The sequence below is a fragment of the Populus nigra genome, chromosome 5 (assembly GCF_951802175.1).
Source record: "Populus nigra chromosome 5, ddPopNigr1.1, whole genome shotgun sequence".
NCBI lineage: Eukaryota > Viridiplantae > Streptophyta > Magnoliopsida > Malpighiales > Salicaceae > Populus > Populus nigra.
Genome location: NC_084856.1, coordinates 14,504,787 through 14,529,400, shown reverse-complemented (window position 1 = coordinate 14,529,400; position 24,614 = coordinate 14,504,787). Strand labels below are relative to the sequence as shown.

The following is a 24,614-nucleotide window of genomic DNA, read 5'->3' as shown; positions in this document are numbered from 1 at the left end:
AAGTAAAAATACACTATGCAAATATAAATAAAAACATTATTTTATCCCAACTAAGCTTGCAATGTCAAATTTATCTCATAAAAAAAAAGATTTTGCCTATAAAAATAAGTTATATAGGTTGGGAATCTAAATATGAGACCCTGCACATTGGAACACTAAACCGTATTAGTTTATTTTTTTTTAATATATTGACACTTTTTACCAAAATACAACAATAGTGCTCTGTACAAAAAGTTGTCACAGTTTTCTGTCTCACACACGGTGAGAATTTGCATGCAAAATGGCTTACTGCTATTGCCGATAACAAAAGGAACCAGTGATCTTTATAGGAAACATGGATTCGAAGTATAGTGCTGATTGTTTCGTAGGGACAACTAAGAGTTCTTGCTAGAAAAGGAAATCAATTCTTGGCATGTTTAATACTACGCCTTTTGAGGATGTTTCTGTTGGATTGTAAGCCGAATAATTTTTTAATCCTCCCATGTAAAAGAAGAAAAAGGCAGTGTCAGTTGTTTCAATACACCCAGACACAACAGTGTGCCATAACACAGATTCGCAAAGATCATGGAATATGTGTTTTTTTTTATCGTATCCTTTTTTATATCAGAGAAATACGGGAGTGCAATTCGGTTTAAATAGTGAAAGAAATACAATAAAAATGCAGGAAAAAAGTTGTGGCGCAAAGTGGGTGATCCGGCGTAACACCTGTGTAAAGCTGAGGCGGTGGTCAGTTTCTGTTTCTAAGTTGCAGCAGTCTCTAGTTGGCTAGTCTCATGTGGAAGAATGTTGAATGAAGTTGGACAGATATCTTCAAGCGATGTTTGAGTCTGCAACACTGGAGAAAAATGGTGCTATTTGGTTGCAAAGTTGGATGAGTTAGAGAAAGTTACAATGAACTGGTAAGCACAAGAGTTGTTTTTATTTTATCACAAACGTGCCTATTGAACCCATTGATATACTATACTTGTATCATATACCTAGTAGAGACTGGATCAAGTGTTTCAGTCTGGAAGCTCAGCTTTTTGGATTAAAACATTGAGCTCTCGACAGGATGTGCTGTGCCAAGACAATTGTGGAATCATAACAGGATCTGACGCCAACTTGCAAGTTCAAAACACATTGAAAAGTCGCTCCTAATGATATTCAAGGATGAAATTTATCCAGAAATCTGGCACTTGGCATTATTTTCACACCTTAAATTTTACAACTTGAAAAGGCCACCTTGAAGATGATTAAGAGATGAAGTACACTCGGCTAAAGAAGAGGAGGATGAAATACGGTGAAGATTGAAGATTGATGCTGTGACCAATCTGCATATTTGAAACACATTAAAAAAAAATGAAAAAAACCAGCAGTATTCTTGATTCGTTTCAGATATAGGCACAAAACTACGCAAACAAAAAAGTTTATTCTGTCCAGAAACTAGCACATAAAAATTATAATCCATCAGCGATACTATAAAGCAGAGGCTAGAAACTATTCAGAACTTTTGAACAAACACATTCATACAACTTAAACCAACTAATGGAGCGAACAAGCTGCTTCAGTGTGTGAAAGATGTGAAGGTTTCTAGAGACCTCGATGGCACCTCCCCTGTAATGCACAACAGACCTTGAGCAAGACCACATTCTCAGTTGTCCTAATCCTGGGAGAGGTCAAATGCACAACAGACCTTGAGCAAGACCAGATTCTCAGTTGTCCTAATCCTGGGAAGGTGACCTCTCTAACCTTCGATTTTCACGTGACTCAGATGTTCCACGATCATAGTGGTAATCATCCTCCTCCATATGATCGCCATCGCGATTCGTGCCATGATATAGATCACTGCGGGCATGATCACCTTGAACATCCATGTGATCATACCGTCCCCTGCTTCTGCGATGCTCGTAGTGATCATAATGCTGGTCATCTTCAGCATCTGGCAGCTTTTGACCCTGCTCAGGTTGTTCATACCAGCCCATATCATCCTCTGGCTCAGCATGATCATTGTCCCTTTCACCATGTCGATCCCTCTCATGTTTCGATTCATCCCGATCATGAGAACGCCCATGGTAATGGTCACCGACTTCATAGTCCCTCTCCTTGTCCCGAGCACGATCACGACCATGGTCTCTCTCTCGATCACGCTCATAGTCACGGCCACGGTCCCGACCTCGATCACGTGTTCTATCACGGTCACGGCCTCGGTCTCTCTCTCTTTCACGATCTCTGTTATGCCTATCTTCTCTGTGGTCACGATCCCTTGGCCTGTCATGGGAGCGCTCATGTGACTTCTCCCTTTCTCTTTCTTTGTCCCTGTCCCTTCCCCTGTCACGAGACACCTCCCTCTCCCTGAGATGCACCATCCAAATAAATCAAACATATAACTTGCAAAAAGAAAACATACCCACAAGGCCCTTGTGTTGGTCCACATGTCCTTCCATATAATGTCATTGTGATTTTCAGGTAAATACACAGTATATGAGCTTCCTCATCCAACCATCACAAGAACATGTTATACCAAACCAAGAGTTGTACTATTTTGCAAATCCTCTTTCATAAAACATTATGTGATAACTAAATTAGAAAGTAAGAAAAAATTAAGGGTAATCATACCGTTCAGTGTACCGATCTTCTCGTGTCCTTGGCTCCTCGGACCGAGACAATCCTCCTGATTGCTGAACCTCTCTGAAAAAGGAAAGCAAAGCATGTTAGAATGTCCGTGTTAACAATCAACTCCAAGATGACTAGAAGCATTCAGATTTTGAAGCTTAACATTATTTGAAATAATTTAAAAATCCACATGGTGAACAGTACAAGCTAAAAAACAGTCATATTAAACAAAATAAGCAAAGCATGTAAAAGGTGCATTACCCCAAAGAACATGATAACCAAATATAACTATATAGCCCTAGCTCAAATGGAACTTGAGTAATTCCTTGCTTTGAAATTTCTATTTTAAACAATTGCCACCATTAGTCATGCAAGTACAAACAGGAAAGACATTTAATTTCAACATTTGGTGATAGATGTATAAACATATAAAGCCAAGATGTCTGTGGGACGAGCTGAAATCAGGGAAATTACCTCCCAGGATGCCTCTGATTAACTTCTTCACCCCCAACTCTGGTAGTTCCAAGTCCACCACCTAGTCTGCGAGGACGCCAATTTGGTACAGTCCTACCCCGTTCAACATCCACTAGTACCCTTCTGCCATCAAGCTTCCGCCCATCAGCTTGCTTATACGCAGCTGTTGAACAAGAAGCAGTTAGAAACACAACATGGAATGTCTATTCAATAAAAGGTGCGAAACAACAAACCAAACCTTTCATGTCTCGTGTATGCATGTATTCAATGAAAGCATAGCCCCTAGGTTTATTTGACACTTTATCAGCTACCATGCAAACCTGCAAATCTCAAAGAAGAAGAATAAATAAAATGCAGCAACATAGTCAGATCTTCAAACAATTTCCACAATATTTTACCATTTATTCTCCATAACTTAGTGATAGCTCTACCGAAAGTTAAAAGTAGTAAATCCTAAATGGCACGGCAGGCAGGTGTTATGCCTCATTAGCCGTGCTCACCTTTACTCATAGGGCTTCGAATCGCAAGATGCATCGCCACCAGTGCTAGAGTTGAAGAAAAACTGATAAATCAAGGCAATTTTACCAATTCTTGAACAAACTAACATCCCCTTACCAGGGAATAAATTGTTTTAAATAAAAAATAGTTATGGATAAAATACGAAATATCAGGACATCTTCTCAACTCCTGATATGTTTTGATAGCCTCTAAAGCCAAAAAAATTTTAAAAAATTAGCAGCAATGAAATGCATTACGACAGATTCAAATAGAAAGAACGGGATGCTAATACTCCCAACATGCTTTACCCAGTGCAGGAAAAAGAACAGATGCAGTCTCCTTTTGTTGCTTGAAAATAAAGGCCAGAAGGCACAATGCATCACTGCTCTGCTCAACTTAAATCCAGATTTGCTGGCAGGAAGAAGCAAGATCTTTGGACTTGGACAATAAAAAATCAGGAGTGAAAATTTTCCATTTGTGGGGTGATGTCAAAAGCTCCCTACCAGGGATCTCCTCATATGAAGAACTTTAATACTAAAATAATGCCTAGAAACTGGAACAACCTTACCAGAGCTCTCTTAGATGAAAACTTTGATACTCAAACAATACCTAAAACATGGAATAATAAGGATTACCATGATGATTTCTAAACCCAACTACATTGAAAGTACAGTTGTCTAGGAATCAGCAGAACAAACCCATGTCATTAGTTGCAAATAGACAGTGATAACTGTGCTATTATTTCCAATTTGTACACTCCACCAATTGGATGGTATTCTAATACATGTGGAACAACAGAAGTGCCATATCCTAGTTGCAGTTCCCAAACAAATGAAACTATGATCTATCACCATGTTGAAGCTCGGTTGAAAATGGTTTCAAAAAATAATTTACCAATTAACAAACAAGTTAATGCTGATTTATAGTTCAATGAACAAATCAGGTACGGAAAGGTGCACATGGGACAATTTTCATTCCCAACCATTTTTTTGTTCATTTGGAAAAACTGAAATAAATAAAAACACAGTTCATAAACTTTTAAAAGGGCTATTTTGAAAAGAATAAATAGATTTTTTGCATGACATGTTAAGGAGAAAGTTGCTGCATAACCTCTTACCAAACCCTCATGGGTATGCTCAAAAATACCCACCTGTTTTATTGGTCCATAAGACTCAAGCTCCCTTTTAATTTTACTCTCGGTGGTCTCATAACTCTGCAACAAAAAAAAGAAGACACCAGAGCAAAGAGTAAATCATAAACAATAAAATTTACAAAGAATGAGTAAAACACTTACAAGCCTAGCAACGAATAGTGTCTTGTAGGGATCTCCTGATACTTTTGGATCATTATTAGGATCATCTGCATAGACAAGAAAGAACACGAATATGTTAAAACCTGCATAGTTCAAGTCCATATATCATGTAATTACTACTAGAAAGGAAGTTAAACTAGCATTTTTGGAGCTCCTCTGCAGCTTTCTCTGCACCCTTCTCTAGTCGTGCCATGTGAATTCTAGCCTTTCTTTGTGACTGGAGCCCATGAAAATGCACCCTCAAAGTTATAAAATATAAAACAAAACTGCTTAGAGAGAGGAAAGATACAAGACAGAGGACATAAGAAACAATGATGGACCTTGCATAAACCATAAATAAATGAACATGGTAAGAATATCAGAAACTAGAGGATCGTAATTAAAAACCACAAAAAAAGAATAGAACAAATGTAGTAAGTAGAAAATTCTACACGAGTTTCAGCCTCTTTGATAGGCGGAGCATACTCCAGATCACCAGGCTCAGCAAAGTTACTCACAAACTGAGCCATACCTGGAAAAAAAAAACAGAGATTCGAAACAAGACTCCAAATGCCAATAAATAAGCATCCAACAAGAGAAATCACTCTCAATAATAATATACAATAAATTAGATACCTGAATAAGGTGGGCATTTTCTCTTCTCCGGCGGGGGTTTAAATTCCAGAGGAAGTCGGGGCTCAAAAAGCTTCAAGAGATTTGTTGTTAATCCCGTCGGATGACTTTGGCCAATCTGCAAAAGTCAAAACATTCAGTTCACTCCCACTAATAACAAAAATCTCAAACCTCAATTGCTTCCGACACTCTTTGGCAAAATTCCATCACAAATCCAAAAACCTATCCTTCTCAAATAAGAGAAAACAAGTTTCTATTTTCTTCCTCTCTTCGGCAATCAAAATTACACTAACTTAAACCCCTCGAATAAATATTTAAAAAATGCCACAAAATAATCAATTCTTATTGTTTATAAGAGCCTAATTAATAACGAAAACTGACACATTAACGATTCTAAAACCCTAAAAAGCATGAAGCTAGAAATATGGACAAATCCACAGGAATATTGCACAAATTCGAAAACTAGCAATCGTTTTCGATTAATTAAAAAAACAAAATCTAAAAAACAAAACCTAAAATCTCACATTAGAATCATTATTTTTTTAAAAAAGCAATAGTTAGTATGGAATCGAACCAGTTTGAGCTGGAGAACGTTGGCGCGGTTCTGTCCTTTCGTGGTGCCGCGTACAGCGGCGTTTTGGTTGCGCATGAAGGCATCGTTGTCGTCTCCCATGGTGGAGGGATCGAAGCTGTGCTAGCTAGCTAGGGTTTTTGTGATTTTATAGAGAAATCGAGGTTTTAACAAGATAGTGAAAATAAATTAATAATAACGTGCATCGATAGGGATTTCTTATTTTTTGGATCGGTTTTTTTAGGTCCGATTAGAATTTCTCGGAAGGAAGCGCCAGCGAGAAGGAAAGGGGCGGTGTGCGGTACTTTGTAAATAGAGTGACACTAGATTGTTGGCGCGGTTCTTCTATATATATATATATATATATATATATATATATATATATATATAAAATTTGATGAATATTGGATAATAATTTTTTTTTTAATATGTACAATATGTTTTCTTATCATTATAAATATGATATATTAGATTCATCTTGACTAATCTTGATTAAACTATAAAATTTATAAATTTAGTTATAAAATTATAATAACTCCTTATAAAATAAATAAATAAAATTTAATTATCAAACAACTATTTTTAGAAGATAAAATTGAAAAAATATCAATTTAAAAAGAATTAAAAAAAAATAGTTTGATTCAACCTAGGTAAACTAACTGAACCTATGTCATAAGTAATGAAAATGAGATAATCCCATAAAAAAAAATTTACAAAAATTAATTATCAACTAACTCAATATTAAAAGATAAAAAAAAACATTCAATTGAAAAAAAAACCAAGAAAAATCTTGAGTGAATCAAAGCTATCTCTTCAAACATGCAAAACGTATTATGAGAATAAACTAACCCCAAAGAAAGAAAACTATAGAACCCTATAGAAATGAAATAGAAAAAAAAATCACAAATCTCAATTCTTAATTAATCTTGTTTCAACATATAAGAATAAAAAAATCAATCTAAAAAAGGATCAAAAACAATCTGAGTCAACATAGATGAATCTTTCTAACTCATGATTCAAGTCATGAGATCAAGATTATCTTATAAATAAAATATAAAAAATTATGAAGTTCAATTTTTATATAACCTAATGTTAGAGGAAGAAATTGAAAAAAAACCAGCTGAAGCAAACCATGATGTCTTGTCATAAACCAAACAAATATAAAAAGGATGAAATTAAAAAAAATAAGTATTGTAATTCACAAAGCTTATGAATCTATCGACATTGTATTCCCCCCCCCCCCTACAGGAATAGCTCGACCTCTTTCTCTTTTAGTTTATTTTTAAGTTTATAATAATAATATCAGGGAATAAACGGTGCTGTTATAGTTACTTTTTGTTTGCTTGTAGCAATATTCCTTTTGTCTTGGAGGGAAATTTCATGCCTTCACAAAATACTATTCATTGAAATAGTATTTTGTGTTTTATTTATTTATCTCACAAAATACCCTTCAAAGTTGTTTTATTTTACACACTTAAAGTGGTTCATTTTGTTTTTTGTTTTTTGTATTTTTTAAAGGTTGGGATATTCTGAAGTTATTTTTTATATATATAAACTAACTAAAAATTGCATTTTCATAGGACGAGCATATTCACCCACCATCTAATATTTATGTCGAATATTTTGAATTAAATATAAAAAGAGTAACTTTTAAAAAATTATAAATATTATTCATTGAAATAGTATTTTGTATTTTTTCTTTATTTTGTATTTAGTTTTATTTATTTAATTCACTCTTCGATAACCCAATTTTTTAAGGTTTTTTTATATATATAATGGTGCTTTGTATTTTTTTTAAAAAAATTTTATGTTGTGTTATATACCAATTTTATGGTTTTACTTTTTTTTTCAATTTTAACCTTCAACATTAGATTGGTTGGAAGCAAGACTTTATTTTTTTTATTTTTTTTCTATGAATTTATCTCGATCTCATTATCCAAGTCGTGGGTATAACATGTTAATCTGGGTTGACTCGAGTCGGGTTTTTGGAACTGTTTTTTCTAATTGATTTTTTATGTTTCATCCTTCAACATTAAGTTGTTTTGAAATTGAGCTTCATAATTTTTATTTTTTTATGAGGTTGTCTCAATCTTATGACCTTTGTCATGGATTTGGCAGATTGACTCAGATTGAGTCTGTTCATTGTTTTTGTTATTTTTTAATTGGGTTTCGTAATTTTTTTCAATTTTCTTTCTATTAGATTATCACGATCTCAAAACCCGGGTTGTGGGTTTGACAAGTTAATTTAGGTTTGGTTTAGTTTTTAGATTCTTTTTTAATTGAATTTTATTTTTCAATTTCACTTTCCAACAACTCAATCTTCTTCTTCTTCTTCTTCTTTTATTTTTTTTTCAATTTCATCCTTTCAATATTAGATTATTTGATAATTGGGCTCTATAATTGTTTTTAATTTGCTTTATGTGGAGTTATTTTGGTTTCATAATTGTTTTTTCATTTTTTTTCCTCCTGATCTCAACCTTCAACATTAAAACTATTCGAAAAGGAGCTTTGTAGTTTTTTCATTTGATTTTTATGTAGTTATCTCAGTCTTATAACCCATATCACGAGTTTAATAGGTTAGCACAAACTGACTTGAGTTTTTTTTTAATTGAATTTTTTTTTATTTCCATCATTCTATATTAGGTTGGTTGGAAATTGGACTTCATAATATTTTTTATTTTCTTTCTATGGGCTATCTTGATCTCATGACCCAAGTGACAAATTATCTCAGATTGACTAGATTAGTTTTTTCTTTTTATTTAATTTATTTTTTTTCAACTTTATTCTTCAACATTGGATTGATTAGAAATTGACCTTAATAATGTATTTTGATCTCATGATCTAGATCCTTGTTGTTAAACTCGCGAGTTGACTCGTAAGATCGTATGATTTTACGAGTTAACACAGATATACCATGTGTAATCGGGTAGAAAACTCGAAAACCAGCAAACTTGGTCAAACTCAGTTAAAATCGGTCAAACTCGTTGAACTCGGTAAACTTGACCGAGTTTACCGAGTTTGACGTAATTAACAAAACTCAACTCTTCTCAGTCATCTCCTCTCCATCTCGCTCCCCCTTTCCCCTTTCCCCAAATCTCACATTCTCTTATTCTCAAATCTCAACCCTAACAGAAGCAAACTAACACTAGCAAGTAGCAACGCCTTCCATTTCAAGTTATGCTGCAATTTGTATCTGCAAAACTTCAAGCCGTAAAGTGAAACTAAAACAGCAGCGCTGTAAAAAAGCAGTAGCTTAAAATCCAATAATAAGTAAAACATTAAGGAAATTAAAGAATGCCACCTGAAATCCTTTCCGTGCGCAACCTTTCTATTTTTTTCCATCAACAAAACAAAAAATAAAAACCCTCAAGCATGTCCTCATATTTCCAGCCCCCAACCCAAGATTTCGATTAAAAACCGAAGTGGGGCTTCAAGGTGAGTCCAAAATGAGAAGTAAAAGGCAATATTTATGAAGAGTATGTAGACTGTAGTTGGTATGTAATATTGAGGAGTAGTTGAGGAGTTTACTTATAGCGTGGGTTATAGGTCTACATAAAAAAAAAAGGGTTGTTTTTCCAGGTAGAGATTGAAAGGGAAAGAAACAAAGAAGAATTTACTTGAAGAAATAAAGAAAGATAACATTTTTAACATGGAAATGCAGCGAACATGTACAAATCTTAATATATGTGTGGGTTAAGTGAAAGCTTTGTTTGCTTTGCTGGTTTGATGACAGGTTTATAAGTGTCTACCTCGCGAGTTAACTCAATATTGTTGTTTCAATATTGCCTGCTTTTTTTCTGCAACACCAACACAAAACACTCTATTAGAATTAATATAACACCATATAGATGAATTCCTAGAATCAGATAATATTGGTGTTGATATTAATAGTAACATTAATGTTTATAATATTAGTGTTGGTACTAGTAGTAACACTAATAATTCTCTTGATGATACTAATATTGATGAATGTTTAAGAAACAATGAGGAAAATGAAGATAATGACGTAAGTTTTAGTTTACATGACACATCAATAAATTATTTATTTTAAGTTTGTTAATTGTTAGTTAATGAAAAATTACTTAAATTATGAGTTTTTACTTTTACTATGTATTTAAAAATGCTTGAACTATGTATGAATTTTTATTTGAACCATGTATTTTAAGGTACTTGAACTATCTATGAAAAAACAATTTCCTTATGATTTTATAATCCGAGTTTATTTTGTATTTTCCGTGCCGTGTTAAAAATGTATTTTTGACAACCTTGATCGAGAGCGTAGATTCACATATTAAATTGGGTCAATTCAATGTCGCTATCTCAATATTTAAAAAATATAGTATTCAATATATATCATATTTTGAGTTTATAATCAAATTATTTTTTATTAGAAAATGTGTTAGCAACACTTGAAAATTTTTTTACATTAAAAAAATTGATTTGCGTATGTCAGTGATATAATACAATAATTATAGATACATGGACATACTAATTGACAAAAAAATAAATGAATGTGGATAGTGATGGGTGAATTACAATACCTAAAATATATGGTGAAACCATTGTACACATGTCTAAATTCATTAGGGATTATAATAGTGGATTAGTGTTTTTGCCCTTAACCAGAAAATCAATAGAACTGGCTTTGGGGGTAAAATAATATTTTCAAAAGATCTATTTGTCAAGGGGTATCTCAGTTTTTTTCTATTTTTTCCGTACAATAAAAATACTTGAATACTCTTATAAGCAAAAAAAATAAAAAGAAAAATAGAAAGAAAACACTTGTCTATGCCCTAGAGGTATTTATTATTTTTTATTTTTTTAAACACAATATATTGACCTAATTGCTCTTAGAATCAAAATTCTTAAGGCCAAGCTTTAGAGGCTTTTGTGTTATTTCCTGAAGGTTTTTTTTTTGTAGTAATGATTTGGTGCTAGGGTTTATGTGGTAATTTGATAAATAAAATAAAAAAATAAAAACAAAAGTTGATGTCATGTGTGCACGTGTCAGCTGCTCTACTAACTTCGGGTAATACGTGTGACTGACTTTAACTATTAAAGATTATCTCCACCATGTCATTGGATTCCCCGTGGTATCCTCTCCCTCAAGAGACGGCTCATGTGTTTTGTTGCTTGGCAGGTTATTATCAGCAATGTTTTTTTCTCTTTCCTCTCTTGAAATTTATCCGAGCCATTTAAAATTTTAGAGCAATCCTCTTAGTTGCACATATTAGAATTTCAGTCTTTATTCTTTTAATTTTTATCCTTGGTCTTTTTGTAGATTTTTTTATTTTTTTTCAATTTAATTTTTTAATCTAGATTTATTTTTATTTTTAATTTTGTTTCTGATTTTTTTTATTTCTTAATCTTTTTCTTGCCCTTTTTGTTAGCGTTCAATTATTTTCAATTTCAACATTTGATAAAAAAAAAGATTAATTTGTTATTTTTTTTAATTTAAGCCTCTTTGTTTTGGTGATTTTTTCTTGTAATTATTTTGTGAATTTATTTTTTTTTCAATTTGACTTGTCAATCCAAAATTATCCATCATCTCATTTGTTTTTTTTTTAAATTTGATCATCATTCTTTTAATTACTATTTTTTTTATCATTTTGTATATATTTTTAATTTCATAATTTGACATTGAATTTATTAAAAATTAGGCTTTGTGGTTTTTCAAAATTTAGTGCTTCTGATCAAATGGTCTGTGTCATGGGTTTTATAAGCTATAACACGAGTTGACATCGTTGTTTTTACTTATTACTCGACATTGAGTATTTTCTACAAAATAGGCTTCATGATTTTATTCATTTTCCTTTTTATAAGGTTATCTCAATCTCATGACTTGACTTATAAGTTTGGCGGGTTAACTTATGTGGGCTCATACCTTTTTCTTTTTGCTTTTAATTACTCTTTCTTCTTTTATATCATTTTGTGTGAATAAATTTTATTTATTTTTAAAAATTTAATCCTTTACTATTTGATTTGTTGAGAATTGGGTGTCATGGTTTTTTCATATTTGATGCTTTCAGTCAAATAGTCTGTGTCATGAGTTTTGTAAGCCAATAATGTTTTTTTTTTTTAAAAAAATGAGTTTTGTGATTTTCTTTATTTTTCTTTCTATCTAATTACCGAATCTCATAACATAATTAGTGGGTTTGGCGTGTTGAACCGAGTAAGCTTGAGTTTTTTTGGCTTATAATTGCTTTAAAAAATTATCTTTTTGTATGATTAATTTTTTTTTTCAATTTTATTATTCAACATTTGATTAGTTAAAAACCAAGTTTTAAGGATTTTCAAATTTGGTGCTTTTGATCATGACGTGAGTCATGAGCTTAATAGGTTAACACAAGTTGATATCATTGTTTATAGGTCTTTTTGGGTTGGTAATTTAGCTTCTTGATTGAGCTTGGTTCTGAGATTTCACGAGTTACAATTTTGGAAGATTAAATTAGGGTTGCATTTTATATGTTATTAATTAACCAGACCTATTGAAACCAGTCAACTAAATTTCTTTTACTTCTTTATAAATCCTAGCATCGCCTTAACTTTGTTCTTCTTACGCTCGAGAAAATTTATACTGGCTCATGACATTATACCGGTCATCAATTTAACTTTACTTGGGTTGTTTTTTTAACTATGATCTGTTTTTTATTTTATTTTTTTATTTTGGCCTTCAATATGTTATTTATTATAATTCAGCTTTTTAATTTGTTTTAATGTGGGTTTCATGATTTTATTATAATCCTAAATCAAAAGTTTCACAGGTTGACCATTGTTGTTTAGGGTCAATCCAATAAATTATCGTTTCAATATTTTTTTTTTAAAATATATTATTTAATATATCATCATTTAAATATTTTAAAAATATTTTGGCAATTAACACCAATTTTTTTACTTTCTAATGTCTTAATATTTTTTCCAGGCTGAAAAAAAAATAAAAAACCTGCGAGCCAAAAGGCTAGTCACAATTAAGGCTGATGAATGGTAAAAATCCTATGCTTTGGAATGGTGAATACTCGTTTTTATTTTGTTTTTGCATGCTTAAAAACACCAGCTTCTTTGTAGGCCATTCAATTTGGGAGATTCTTGTCAGAAACCAGGAGCTGCTAGAATTTATTATTCTGTTTTAACACCTTGATTTGTGAAACCCTAACTTTCTTCTGCATCATCCAAATTTAACCTCAAAATTATAAAACATTTAATAAAGCTTTTCACAAAAGAAAAAGAAAAAAAGTTCCCAACTCAATCTTACAACTTTCGAAAGAATTCATGTTCGTTATAGAAGTTGCTTGAATCAAATTGTAACATAGGTCTGATCTTCAATCCCACTAACAGTTTTTTTTTTTTTTGAAACGCCAATCTCACTAACAGATTGGGAAGATGATATTTGGACAACAAATAAAGAGAAAACAGAAGATGCAAATGAAGGTCCACTGCGTAACATTTTAAGAACTGTACAAACCAGGAAGAGGTGAAGAAGAAGAAAGAGTTTAACAACATATTACTTTTTATAGTAGAACAAGATACACGTTATAACACAGAAAACTCACACATACAATAGAAGCTAGTGTCTGCTCAGTATATGAAATCCCAGGTATATTCACACTTGCAATCCCACATATGATGAGAGAAACAAATTCAATTAGACCAAGATTTAGGGTATCTTGGTGAATGCCATCTATGTTTTTACACAAACATGGCAAAAAATCATTAGGACCCCTTAAATATTTCGTCTCTTCTCTCTGAAGTTTATCCTTCAAACAAACACAAAGAAACAAGTTCCAAATCAACAGAATCACTTGAAAGAAAAACAATGACCATGTATATTAGTATGTCTGCGGTCGTTGTTTGTTCTTGACCACCAAACTGGCTCATAATTTGACATTTAGGCATTCAAACCTTGTCCATTTTTATGGTTAGTAATTAGACTCGCTAGTTCTGTGGATCCCTGAAGGGCCCGTTACTGGGGATTCGTTGCTTGATGTTCCAAGCTCATTGCTTCCAAACTCTTGACTATTTAATGCCACCTGCCTGAACTTCTTCATATCTGCATTATATGAACTTGCATCATAGTCTGCGCTTCCGTTCGACCCGGAGAAGACTGAGCTCTGGCCAGGCTTTGTACCCTCATTTAAGTCATCCAGTAGCACATCTCCTTCTAATGCACGTGCTACCTATTTTGCAGAACAATCACTAAAAGTCAAGTAGTGTACTCGTAATAATTACTAAGAAATTACCAAGTGGCAGTGAAGTTATTTGATGATACCTGGCTCATTTTTGGGCGCTTTCTTGCAGAATGACGAATGCTGGCTGCAGCACAAGCTATCATTCTTTGCATCTCTTGATGATTGTAGTTATTCTCCAACATTGGATCGACCAACTCGTTGTAATTGCCTGTGTCCAATGAAGTAATCATAAGTGGTCGAGCCTGTCCATCACACAAACACAAATATTATATCTACTGACACAGAATAACACAAGATGGCAAGTATTTCAAAAACTTTGTTGAAACTCGAAAGGTTTATTCTGAAGACAATTTTAGTCGAACTTAGATAGCAATAGAGAAAGCACAAACCCAGTCCACCAAGCTATCTTCCATTGCACTTGAAGGATCAACAGGTTTCTTCCCTGTTATGAGTTCCAAGAGCATGACTCCGTATGAGAAAACATCAGATTTATCAGTTAGCTTGCCGCTTGATGCATACTCAGGAGCCAAATACCTGCATTCGTATTGGAGAAGTTATTAGGGGGGTGAATTCATTTTAAATATTTCTTGTATTTGACAGATAAGAATGTTTCGAAAACTAGTTTAATAGTCCACGGGAAGTTTATTTGCCGAAACTTTCTCTCATATCATCATATTAACAGTAACAGCTTTATCATTTTCCAAAAGGAAAATAAATGCTTAAGACTTTGCCAAATAGCTTCGAAAATGATTCTAGTCCACCCTCAACTCACAAAAGAATGCCTTATCATAGCTTACCCGAAAGTACCCATGACACGGGTAGATACATGAGTATAATTGTCAGAAGACAGCTTAGCCAGTCCGAAATCAGCAACCTGAATAAGCAAAAAAGCATGATCAACTAGCTTAGTCAACATCAGCATTGTTTTGATGGAGCTACTGCTATAGGGCTATCGTATATGTGTGCACATATAGAATAAAGAATAAATCTAGTTCTATCAGGAGAAGGTACCATGGCTTCAAAGTTGTTGTCAATGAGGATGTTAGCCGCTTTAATATCACGGTGGATAATCCGAGGATGGCCTGCACATTTTTTTCAACTAAGTAACAGAAAAATGTGTGGGCGCCTATATATGTGCATGGGAGAGAAAGGGAGTGTAGAATTTCTTACAATCTTCATGAAGGTAAGCAAGACCTTTGGCAGAGCCTAATGCAATACGGAGCCTAGTTGGCCAATCCATGACTGGAAGACCCTTTCCTGCAAAACGAAAGTTTGAGATTATCTTGTTAATTCATTTTTTTTTGCAAAATTTCGTTGTGTGAGGTTGTGCTGATGCATATCAGGATGCCTTGAAGCTTGAAGGCTTGACATATTGTCCAACATCTAAAGCCTATGCATTCTTTTGTCAAATCTATATCTATTGATGCCTTAAGATTGGACAGGCTTCTCTTTAATCTTAGAAAGGCTACAGTTAAGGCACAATCAATTTCTTTCATCATTCAACAAGAAACTTAACAATTGAGAGGTACCATAAAAGCAGAAGCGGAATCAGAAACTTACCATGAAGGTGATGTTCCAAGGTCTTGTTGGGAACAAACTCATAGACCAACATTCTTTGCCCTCCAGCAATACAATAACCAACAAGTGACACAAGATGTCGATGATGGACACGACTAATGATATCAACTTCTGCCTGGAATTCTCGCTCTCCCTGTCCACTACCTAACTTTAAGCTCTTAACTGCAATATCCTTTCCATTAGGCAACACACCTTTGTGCACATAACCGAACCCACCTTGACCCAATAGATTAGCTTGATCAAACCCGTTTGTAGCTGCTGCTAACTCATCATATGTGAAGGTACTTTTGTTGAACCCAAGAGCAATATTTGGTGATGGAGGCGGCAAGGGGGGGCGGTATGGACCAGAGTAATTGGAGCTCATATCACTACTATTCATCATCGGTGGAGGTGGTGCGGGCCAGCCAGACCCCATTGGACCTGGTGATTGGGATAGCTTCATACCATGTTCTGTTGGGAGACCATTGTGCCAGTTTGATTGCTGTGGGCTGTTATAAGAAAATTGCTCACTTCCTGTGCATGAACATAGTATATGATCAACGAACGATCGGATTGATTTCTAATTGGAGCAAAAATACAGAAACAAGATTCAGGAATAATCTCTTTAAGTATTCAACCAGATTTTTACTTGGCCGCTCTTCAAAAATGTTCCACATATATATAAAGGAGTCTTTGGCCTCATTTTTATCAGTAGATTGGAACGGTTATACATGATCCATAGCAGGTTCAAAATGAATTGAACCAACAAAACTAAGAAGCTTTTCATGCGTAACATTCTGAATCTTAAATTAGACTCTCCAAGTTAAAATACTAACCCCTTCTCCCATAACAGTTAGTAAAAGGAAACAAATAGCTCGAACCATTCTGAAATCGGACGAACCATTTTAAATCTTCTTTCCAAGATATAACAGGGAAGTCAGGTCTTGGAACTTTTTCTATTTGAAAATTAAGAAAGTACGTAAAGCATACTATCAGAAAACATGGTTTTTCGTACATTTGCAGTTGAGACGATTCAATCCAACCATGATGATTGGTAGTGTTGTAATGCAATCAATCGTGATAGAAATGATTTACTAAGACATGAGGCTTAATGATTTAGCATCTGTACCTCCTTGAGGATTTTCTCCATAATAATGCATATTTTTTCTCTTCTTCCTGCGCGAACAATATGCACATATGAAAATCATGGCAATAAGGAATATCCCAACACCAACCGCCACCCCAACAACAATTTTCATCTGATCCGAAGAACCTCCACTATTTGATGAATTCGGAGGAGGAGGAGGAGGAGGAGGAGGAGGAGGTGGTGGTGGTGGTGGTGGTGGTGACAATGATCTAGAATTGGGTGGAGGGGGTGGCGAAGCATTGCTGTGTTTAGGAGGGGGTGGAGGAGGAGAATCACTAGTAGGTGGTGGAGGTGGTGGAGGAGATGATGCATCTGGTGGTGGAGAATCCGACTGAGGTGGGGGTGGGGGTGGTGAATTCTCAGGTGGGGGTGATGAGGCTGGTGGAGGAGGAGGGGAGCCAGAATCTGGTGAGGGAGCATCAGGGGTTGAAGACATGTTTCTTTTTTATCTCATGAAGAAGAACTTCCGGCCTAAAGGTTATCTGGTGCCGAAACACTCTTTAAAAACACGCCGGAAACTCTACGTATCCCCTAAGTGCTCTTCTCAAGATTTTTTACGATCCCTGAAAATATTAATGACAGAATCAGAAGAAACAAAGTGAATCACAACACATATTCTAACATGCATTCAAGAAATATAACAAAACAATAGTAGTAATGTTTATTTTAAGGCTGCCCCTAACAAAGCATGATCATGGTTATTCTCCTTCAACCACCTTCATGTCTTCACTAGTTCTTTCCTACGAGATCTTATGGAGATATCACATGTAATTTCCAACATTTCCCTTCTGTTGATCCCCCCGGAATATCATCTTACGTTTTTTTTTATCATTATTATTGTAAATCAAGTACTGGACGGAGAGTAATATTATAAACGGAGAAAAATACCTGATTGAAGAAGATAGGTAGGATCTCAGAGGTAAGAGAAGAAAAGGGGTTGCTTGGTAGAATTCCAATTCTAGAAAGAGATACCTGTAACCTCCTACAAAGGAGGACCTCTCTCTCTCTCCCCCCTTCTTGTGTCTCCAACCCTAGAAGTTGGTTACTTTTTTTACCATTTCTTTGCTGTATTCCTGCTTTCCCCTCTTTGAACCAATAACTTTCCTAGGACATAATAGCAAATATTAAGGTTCAAATATAAAGCTGTCCACCATTGATGGTTTTCTTCACACTTGTAAGAAGCACAGCCTTAGAGACAAAACATTTTAGTAAAGCTTTCGGTTGATCCACAAGAGGCATGGTTAATTATAAAAATGAAGTCCAAGAATAACGAGGCATGCATATGGTAAAAACTCAATCTGGCAAAATCAAGCAAAACATTATTTCCTCTAGCCAGCTGCAGCTACTTTTCAGGGTAGCCCTTGGAAATCGTAATTATGACTAATGAGATCATTCCAGCCATGATTTTCCCCTAATATAGCATTTGCTCCATGCCTTGTCATCCTTAATTTGATCTATATATAGAAAGCTAAGCATTGAAATAATTACAATTGATGCCAGATACAGTATACCTCGGTCATTGCGATGCAAACTATATCAAACGTTTTGTAATTACAAAAAGGGTATAAATGCAATAAATTATTAGAAAAGATATATGTAAAGACAGCACTACCAATCTTTTATGCTGGCAAGGACTTCAGAATAATTGCTAACCCTTCGTCAGGAAAATTTCTTTCTTTACCTTTAAACAAATATATATAGATGGCGTTCTTCTTCAGCTTTGTTCATCAAATAAAGAACAAAATAATATTTTCTACAAGTGCATCATCCAATATCTTCGAAAAGACCATCGGTAACAGCGGAACATGTATTGCAAATGGAAGATGGTGGCGTTTATGAACCTGATCTATCATAGCTAGTTTAATTATTAACCCGTCACAACAGTGATAGCACATCAGAGAAACGAAAATTTACATCATTCAATCATAATGCTTTAAAAGCACCAGCGTCGAGTGAAAGTACCCTATGAAGAACTGGAATTCAAACTTCAAAAACGAATTCAATGTTTAACTTCCACCAAATTCAGAATTTGAGCAGAAGTCATGTCTGATGCTTCACAAGAACAATATATATATATATATATATATATATATATATATATATATATTAATAGTCAATAATCCTGAGACTCCATCCTTGAATCAATAAATTCAGGTTGAGAGAGACTTGTGGATTAACTGTGGATCAAATCTCACGGATACTAAGTTGCGTCATGCATGAAAGGCCCCACAGGTGCAAAGCTGTTCACGTACGGAAAATACTTCACAAAACCATCAGTCCTGGCATCACTTACCCGTTTCATCCTATGTGCTCTTACATGATAAGCAATCACTTTCGTCCCAAGAGTAATGATCAGTGTGTCATCATTCACAAATGCCAAAGCCCGGCACTCTCCATCTACAAGGTGTCCCAAAAACTCAGAATGAAGAGGAATTATACACTGCAGGCTCATGTCCATATTCCCGTAGACCTCAATAGACCATGCATCATCTTCTTTGTGAGGCAAGAGGTAGCATAACTCCCCCTGCATAACTGTCAAAGCACCAGTTGGTTTTCTGCTTGGTGGGAGACTGACAATCCCATACACTTCTTCCTTTAAATCGAAAACCAGAACTGCACCTGATTCGGTTTCCCAATAGACAAATCCTCTGGTGTAGAAACCATCACCATTCAGAAGCAGAGCATCCAGCTCCAAGCATACAGCATTGCAGACTCTCCAAGAGTTTGTCCTTGAAGAGTATATTTCAAACTGAAGAGCTGCCCGGTCAGGTAAAGTGACTGCACAAATAAGCTCGTATTGCGCTTCAAAGTTGAGGATATCAGGTTCAAAGGCAAGTGCTATGGCTGTTTCAGGTCCATGATATAAATTTGGCTTTGGAACCATCCTCCATCCCTCAGTCACAGGGTTGCAGATGTAGTAGGCATTGTCTCCAAGGCGGCTTTGGCAGCCAAGTAAACCATTGCAAGAGGTTCTTGCGACAACAGGTTCGGGCAAGAAACAGAGAGTGGGGTTAGGAACGCCATAAGCAACTGGATTGAGTGACATGAAGGAGGGACTCTCGCCAGGAAACTGACAGAAAAGACCAGAAATATGCCTGAAGTGGTTTGTCTGCGTGTGGACAAAAAAGGGACAGTTTATCCACCTAAGCCACTCTTTAGAAACAGTCTTGAACCTGCATAAAGACTTGGCTGGAAGGAAACAGAGAGCATACTGCCTAACAACATCTTGAATTTCCATGTCCTCCTTCTGCTTTATGTGGTCAGGAAATTTAGCACAGTTTTCCGAACTCCTGTAAGAACTGGACTTGTATGAACAACCTGGAATCTGTAAACGAAGAAAAGAGCGGCTATTAAAGAATTTGCAAACGAAGGAAAAGATAATTAATAGTCTCCATAAAACCATCACAACGACAAACAATACACAAAAGAAAGTCTTTTTCAAAACGATTAAACATAAATGAAGGGACACATGACAGGACCAGGAGGGACTACAAGGCTTTTATAAATTAGTTACTGAAACTGGAGCAAGGTCTCAGATCACATGAAAGATTGCTCCTTTTTTCCACTACATCGTCCCTCATTTCGGAGATTTATTGAAAAAATAGATAAACAGATCATGTATCCAATTACTTCTGACAGAAAACAAAAGAATAATACCACCATCCTCCAAATCGAGGGTCAAGGCAAGGACAATGCACTAATTTCAAATAGATACTGAGCCAGCATACTGGGAGTTACACTGTTTCCAACTATTTCTCAAAACTAATTTAAAGGCCTCATTGTTAACTTCCTTAAGAAAACAGAAGCCAAAAAAAAAAAAAAACACCAAATCACATTATTGTCATTAAGACATTGACATCATATCTGATAATAAGTTCAATGGAGCATACCATTTCATGTGAACCCGCTGAACCCCCATCCATTAACATGAGAGATGAGATACTGATGTTCTGTTGCAAGCTTCCCTCAGATGGATCCACTTCATCTGGCATGATGGGGTCATCTTCTGTTTCTTCCATTTGCTTGTCCACCAACTCAGCCATGTATCTTCGATCAAATGAAGCAAATAATCAATTCGAGGGGAGCAAAATAACACATACATTCATAAATATAAATGATACAAAAAATAGAAGAGCTGTTCATTCTTCAATCCCAAGAGTGTCTGAGGGCAACTGTTGTGTTTTCATGTTTTTTTCTCAGGACAGCCAGACTTTGAGTGGAGCATTATCAATAACTTGCGTAGGTATCCCAAAAGTTGCCTAAATGTTCCCAAACTTCCCTCTCATTATAACAGTATCAAAAGACATAACAACATATGACAAATGTAATAATAAAAAACCCATCAAAATGCTTGTATAATAACTGAAAGAAGAATGATATTATCCATCAATAACACAACACAACAGATCTAATCCAATATTCTTTTCTGTTACCATCACATGCTAATTTTCGTACGTGAACCATTCAAAATGAAAAATAATTAAAAGAGAATAAGAGCATTACAGTCTAGGCCTTAGGGATTTGTTTTTCTTAATATAGATTAGAAAGGTAACAGATAGGCAACCGACATAACTCCAATTAATTACCTTCAATCACGAATACTTGACGTACAAAAATATAAGTCAAAAAAGTGGAAAGCAACTTTACATGAATGAAAACCTAGCACATCTATGCTTTGCTTTCTTGATTATCGAGATATTATTAAACGTTTCAGATTCATATCATGAAAACCCACACGAATTTCAGTATCACAATTGCTTTCTTGAGTCGCAAGATTCTTTTAACTGTTCACTTATCGCGTAACCGAATCGCACGTATTTCAATTTATATGATTTCTTTCCCATTCTCCTGCTTTCATTCATCTGCTTTTCATGTATTTCCCAGAATCCAAACAGATAATAACGTATAAAAAGAGAAAAAATAAAGAAACAAAACCCACCAACAAATCCTTAAAACTGCAAAAGAAACCCAAACAAAAAAATTGTAAAAAGGAAAGAACAGAACTTAGAAAGCATTTAAAGCGCACACGAACGGTATCGATATCTTGCAAAACATAAAAATTTATACATATCACACTTTCACATAATACAACAATAAAAAAACAAGAAGAAGAAGAAGAAGAAGAAAACTTCACATTGTAAGAAAAAAGATTGAAGAAAAAGAATCTTTAAAGCGTAATTGAAAATGAAAGAAAGAGAAACAGAGCATCGAAAACAAGAAAGAAACAGAGAGAACCCATGCACAGACGGAATCTCATAAAATAAAACAAAAATTGAATTTTTTTCAAAACCCAAAAACACACACGTAAGAAAAATGAAAACCAAGATCGTATTTTCAAGTTAAACACCAATAAAGAGCACAGTCAGTAGAGAAAATGAAAAACAGAGGATATTAAACTTAATAAAAATCGATATTTAGTGTAAAACAGTGCATAAATTAAAATAAAACAACACGATTGCCTTGAACCCTACGAAAACCACACAAAAAGGCGAGAATAATTTCAGAAAAAATCATTAAAAGAGATGTAATCACCAAACCAGAAAATAGTTAACCTTGGAAGAAAAGAACGAATCACGTTAAAGTGATTGTAGAAAAACTAGAGAGGGAGAGAGAGATTTTACCTTTCGAAACCTTAAAAATGGCGAATTTGATTACTGGACTGATTTTTATTTGAGAGGGAGGGTGGGAAGAGGGAGTTTGTCAAAATAAAAACCAGGAGTTGCAAAGAATGTGAAGAGAACAAAGGTGGTGCGGTGTGGTCTGCTGGTATTGTACGTGAGGAAATGAGAAATCAAATCATACAAATACTCGTACCACGTGCATATCATTGATTTGAGAATGAATATATTATAAATGGCCTTTCTATCTAGATTTGAGAATCTCCTCCTTGGTTGCTTTATTTCAAACTTAGCTACGAAGTTGTTACTTACTTTATTTTAAACTTACCTACGAAGCTAGTTGACTTGTATTGACTTCATTATAAGAAAGAAAGATCGAGAATTGAAACCATTATTTACATGTCTAAAAATGTGTGTTTTTACGGTGAAAAAATGTTTTTGAAATGTTTTTTTTTTAATTATATTTTTAAATTGCTAATGTTAAAATGAAAAATTTCAAAATAAAAAGAGAAAAAAGAAAAGCGGCTCTCCTAAGCTTAAGAGATTGTTTGTCCGTGTAAAGAGAACAAAACCAGAGCAATTATCTACTCCACCACGAATTAAAGGGGTGGAGGCACTTCATTCTCCCCTTCTGTGGTCGAAAGCCACGACATGAACAATAAAGGGAAAGGTAAAGCAAACAAAACAAGTTTAAAGGGATCTAAATGCAAGTGCCAACAACCAATTGGAAGAATTTCTTTAAGACCTTCCCATACAGGAGATGGGGTTTTTCCTGTATCAACAATGGCTAATCATTAGAAAAGCTAGTTTAGAAACTTGAGCATCAGTGTTTATCTGTTTGGTACTACGATAGCTATTGTGATTGTAGTTTGAAAACAGTTGTTTTATAAAACATACTTTTAGTTGAGGTTAGTTTGGAAAAATATATGTTTGGTTAAAACTGTGATTGAAATTGAGATTGAACAAAAAATAGTTTAATATGTTTGGTTAAAAAAATACTTTTCAAATTGAGGTTATATATATATATATATTGATGATTTTTAATTTAAATATTGTAGATTTAACTATTGCTATTACATCATGAAATAAATAATATTGATATCAAATATTTTTTATTGCTCCATTAAACTATGTGCAATTTCATATCGTACGAAATCTATCCAACAAGGATTGCATTTTCCATGTTTTCTTAAGCGCGCAACAACATCAGGTAAAATATCATCAAGAACAAAATTGAGGTTGCGATCAAATTCTGCAAAGGTTACGTCATCAAGCGATCTCCTTCTAATTTTTTGAATAAAACACAATTAAAAAAATAAAAATTAAATTTTTTTTTAACTGGGTTGGACCCAGTTCATTGCATTTAGCTTTGGACCGAACCCAGACCGGCCGGAACAGTGGAGAATGACTCCACTGTTCACGTGAACAGTAGAGTTCCACTCCACTGTTGTGAACAATGGAGTTTCACTCCCCATTGTACAAAAACACACAGCAGCATGAGAAGCAAGAAAAAATTGCTTCAGCAGAACCCACGGATAAACCTCATTTTTAGTGGGTCTCATGAGCCAAACCACAAGTGCCAATTATAACCAAACACAATATTATTGAATTTGAAAAAAAAATCAGCAGCTACCACAAAGCCAAACGCCTTTTATGTATTTGCAGACAAAAAAAATTAAAAAAAAAGTGCATGATATAGACAATATGATGCGATACAAATTACACCAAATAATCTATTAGGAGTTTTAGTTAGGCCAATTACAAGATCAATAATAAAAAAAAGCTCAAATATATATTTAATAAGTTAATTTAGAATATCTAGGCTACAATAATTTCAAGAAGGCTATAACTTCAACAAGTGATGATCAAACCTGTAAACCCCCGATATGAAATTGATAACATAGTATGGTGGACTTCACAATAAAGTGAATAAATTTCAACCGAATAATATATTATTTTTAGAAAATTCATGAATTGGGCAAAAATCTTTAGAGAAAAATATAATGGAACTCTGAGTAAATAAAATTATAAATCTACCCGTGAATAA

At 34.3% G+C, this 24,614-nt stretch overlaps 3 protein-coding genes across 5 annotated transcripts; all 3 read right to left on the bottom strand.

Annotated features, from left to right (window-relative positions):
- Positions 1-1,339: 1,339 nt before the first annotated feature.
- Positions 1,340-6,394, bottom strand: LOC133693829 (U1 small nuclear ribonucleoprotein 70 kDa-like). Of its 3 annotated transcripts, XM_062115160.1 has the most exons (13): positions 6,063-6,394; positions 5,492-5,606; positions 5,308-5,387; positions 5,018-5,093; positions 4,859-4,923; positions 4,715-4,777; positions 4,133-4,173; positions 3,873-4,002; positions 3,305-3,386; positions 3,067-3,229; positions 2,596-2,667; positions 1,673-2,331; positions 1,340-1,611 (listed from the first exon to the last, which is right to left on the bottom strand). In XM_062115160.1, the coding sequence occupies exons 1-12, from the start codon at positions 6,159-6,161 to the stop codon at positions 1,701-1,703; spliced, it is 1,617 nt and encodes a 538-aa protein (XP_061971144.1). In that variant the 5' UTR covers positions 6,162-6,394; the 3' UTR covers positions 1,340-1,611; positions 1,673-1,700. The 3 variants fall into 3 exon arrangements, with proteins under 3 accessions (XP_061971144.1, XP_061971143.1, XP_061971145.1); XM_062115159.1 differs by having other exon boundaries at positions 1,340-2,331; XM_062115161.1 differs by lacking the exons at positions 3,873-4,002; positions 4,133-4,173 and having other exon boundaries at positions 1,340-2,331.
- A 7,329-nt stretch (positions 6,395-13,723) lies between these two features.
- LOC133694182 (proline-rich receptor-like protein kinase PERK4) lies at positions 13,724-17,740 on the bottom strand. The gene is made up of 8 exons (XM_062115645.1): positions 16,932-17,740; positions 15,806-16,336; positions 15,416-15,502; positions 15,257-15,327; positions 15,043-15,119; positions 14,635-14,779; positions 14,326-14,487; positions 13,724-14,233 (listed from the first exon to the last, which is right to left on the bottom strand). The coding sequence occupies exons 1-8, from the start codon at positions 17,383-17,385 to the stop codon at positions 13,976-13,978; spliced, it is 1,785 nt and encodes a 594-aa protein (XP_061971629.1). The 5' UTR covers positions 17,386-17,740; the 3' UTR covers positions 13,724-13,975.
- A 944-nt stretch (positions 17,741-18,684) lies between these two features.
- LOC133694183 (F-box protein At5g49610-like) lies at positions 18,685-22,775 on the bottom strand. The gene is made up of 3 exons (XM_062115646.1): positions 22,571-22,775; positions 20,840-20,996; positions 18,685-20,274 (listed from the first exon to the last, which is right to left on the bottom strand). The coding sequence occupies exons 2-3, from the start codon at positions 20,990-20,992 to the stop codon at positions 19,150-19,152; spliced, it is 1,278 nt and encodes a 425-aa protein (XP_061971630.1). The 5' UTR covers positions 20,993-20,996; positions 22,571-22,775; the 3' UTR covers positions 18,685-19,149.
- Positions 22,776-24,614: the final 1,839 nt, after the last annotated feature.

Coding starts and splice junctions, on each gene's coding strand:
- LOC133693829 (XM_062115159.1), bottom strand. CDS start 6,161: ATGGGAGACGACAACGATGCCTTCATGCGCAACCAAAACGCCGCTGTA. Junction 4,778..4,858: donor CACTATTCGTTGCTAGGCTT/GTAAGTGTTTTA, acceptor TTTTTGTTGCAG/AGTTATGAGACCACCGAGAG. Junction 3,230..3,304: donor GCATACACGAGACATGAAAG/GTTTGGTTTGTT, acceptor CTTGTTCAACAG/CTGCGTATAAGCAAGCTGAT.
- LOC133694182 (XM_062115645.1), bottom strand. CDS start 17,385: ATGTCTTCAACCCCTGATGCTCCCTCACCAGATTCTGGCTCCCCTCCT. Junction 15,503..15,805: donor CTTGGAACATCACCTTCATG/GTAAGTTTCTGA, acceptor TTCGTTTTGCAG/GAAAGGGTCTTCCAGTCATG. Junction 14,780..15,042: donor CGTGTCATGGGTACTTTCGG/GTAAGCTATGAT, acceptor ATACGAATGCAG/GTATTTGGCTCCTGAGTATG.
- LOC133694183 (XM_062115646.1), bottom strand. CDS start 20,992: ATGGCTGAGTTGGTGGACAAGCAAATGGAAGAAACAGAAGATGACCCC. Junction 20,275..20,839: donor CAGCGGGTTCACATGAAATG/GTATGCTCCATT, acceptor CTTCGTTTACAG/ATTCCAGGTTGTTCATACAA.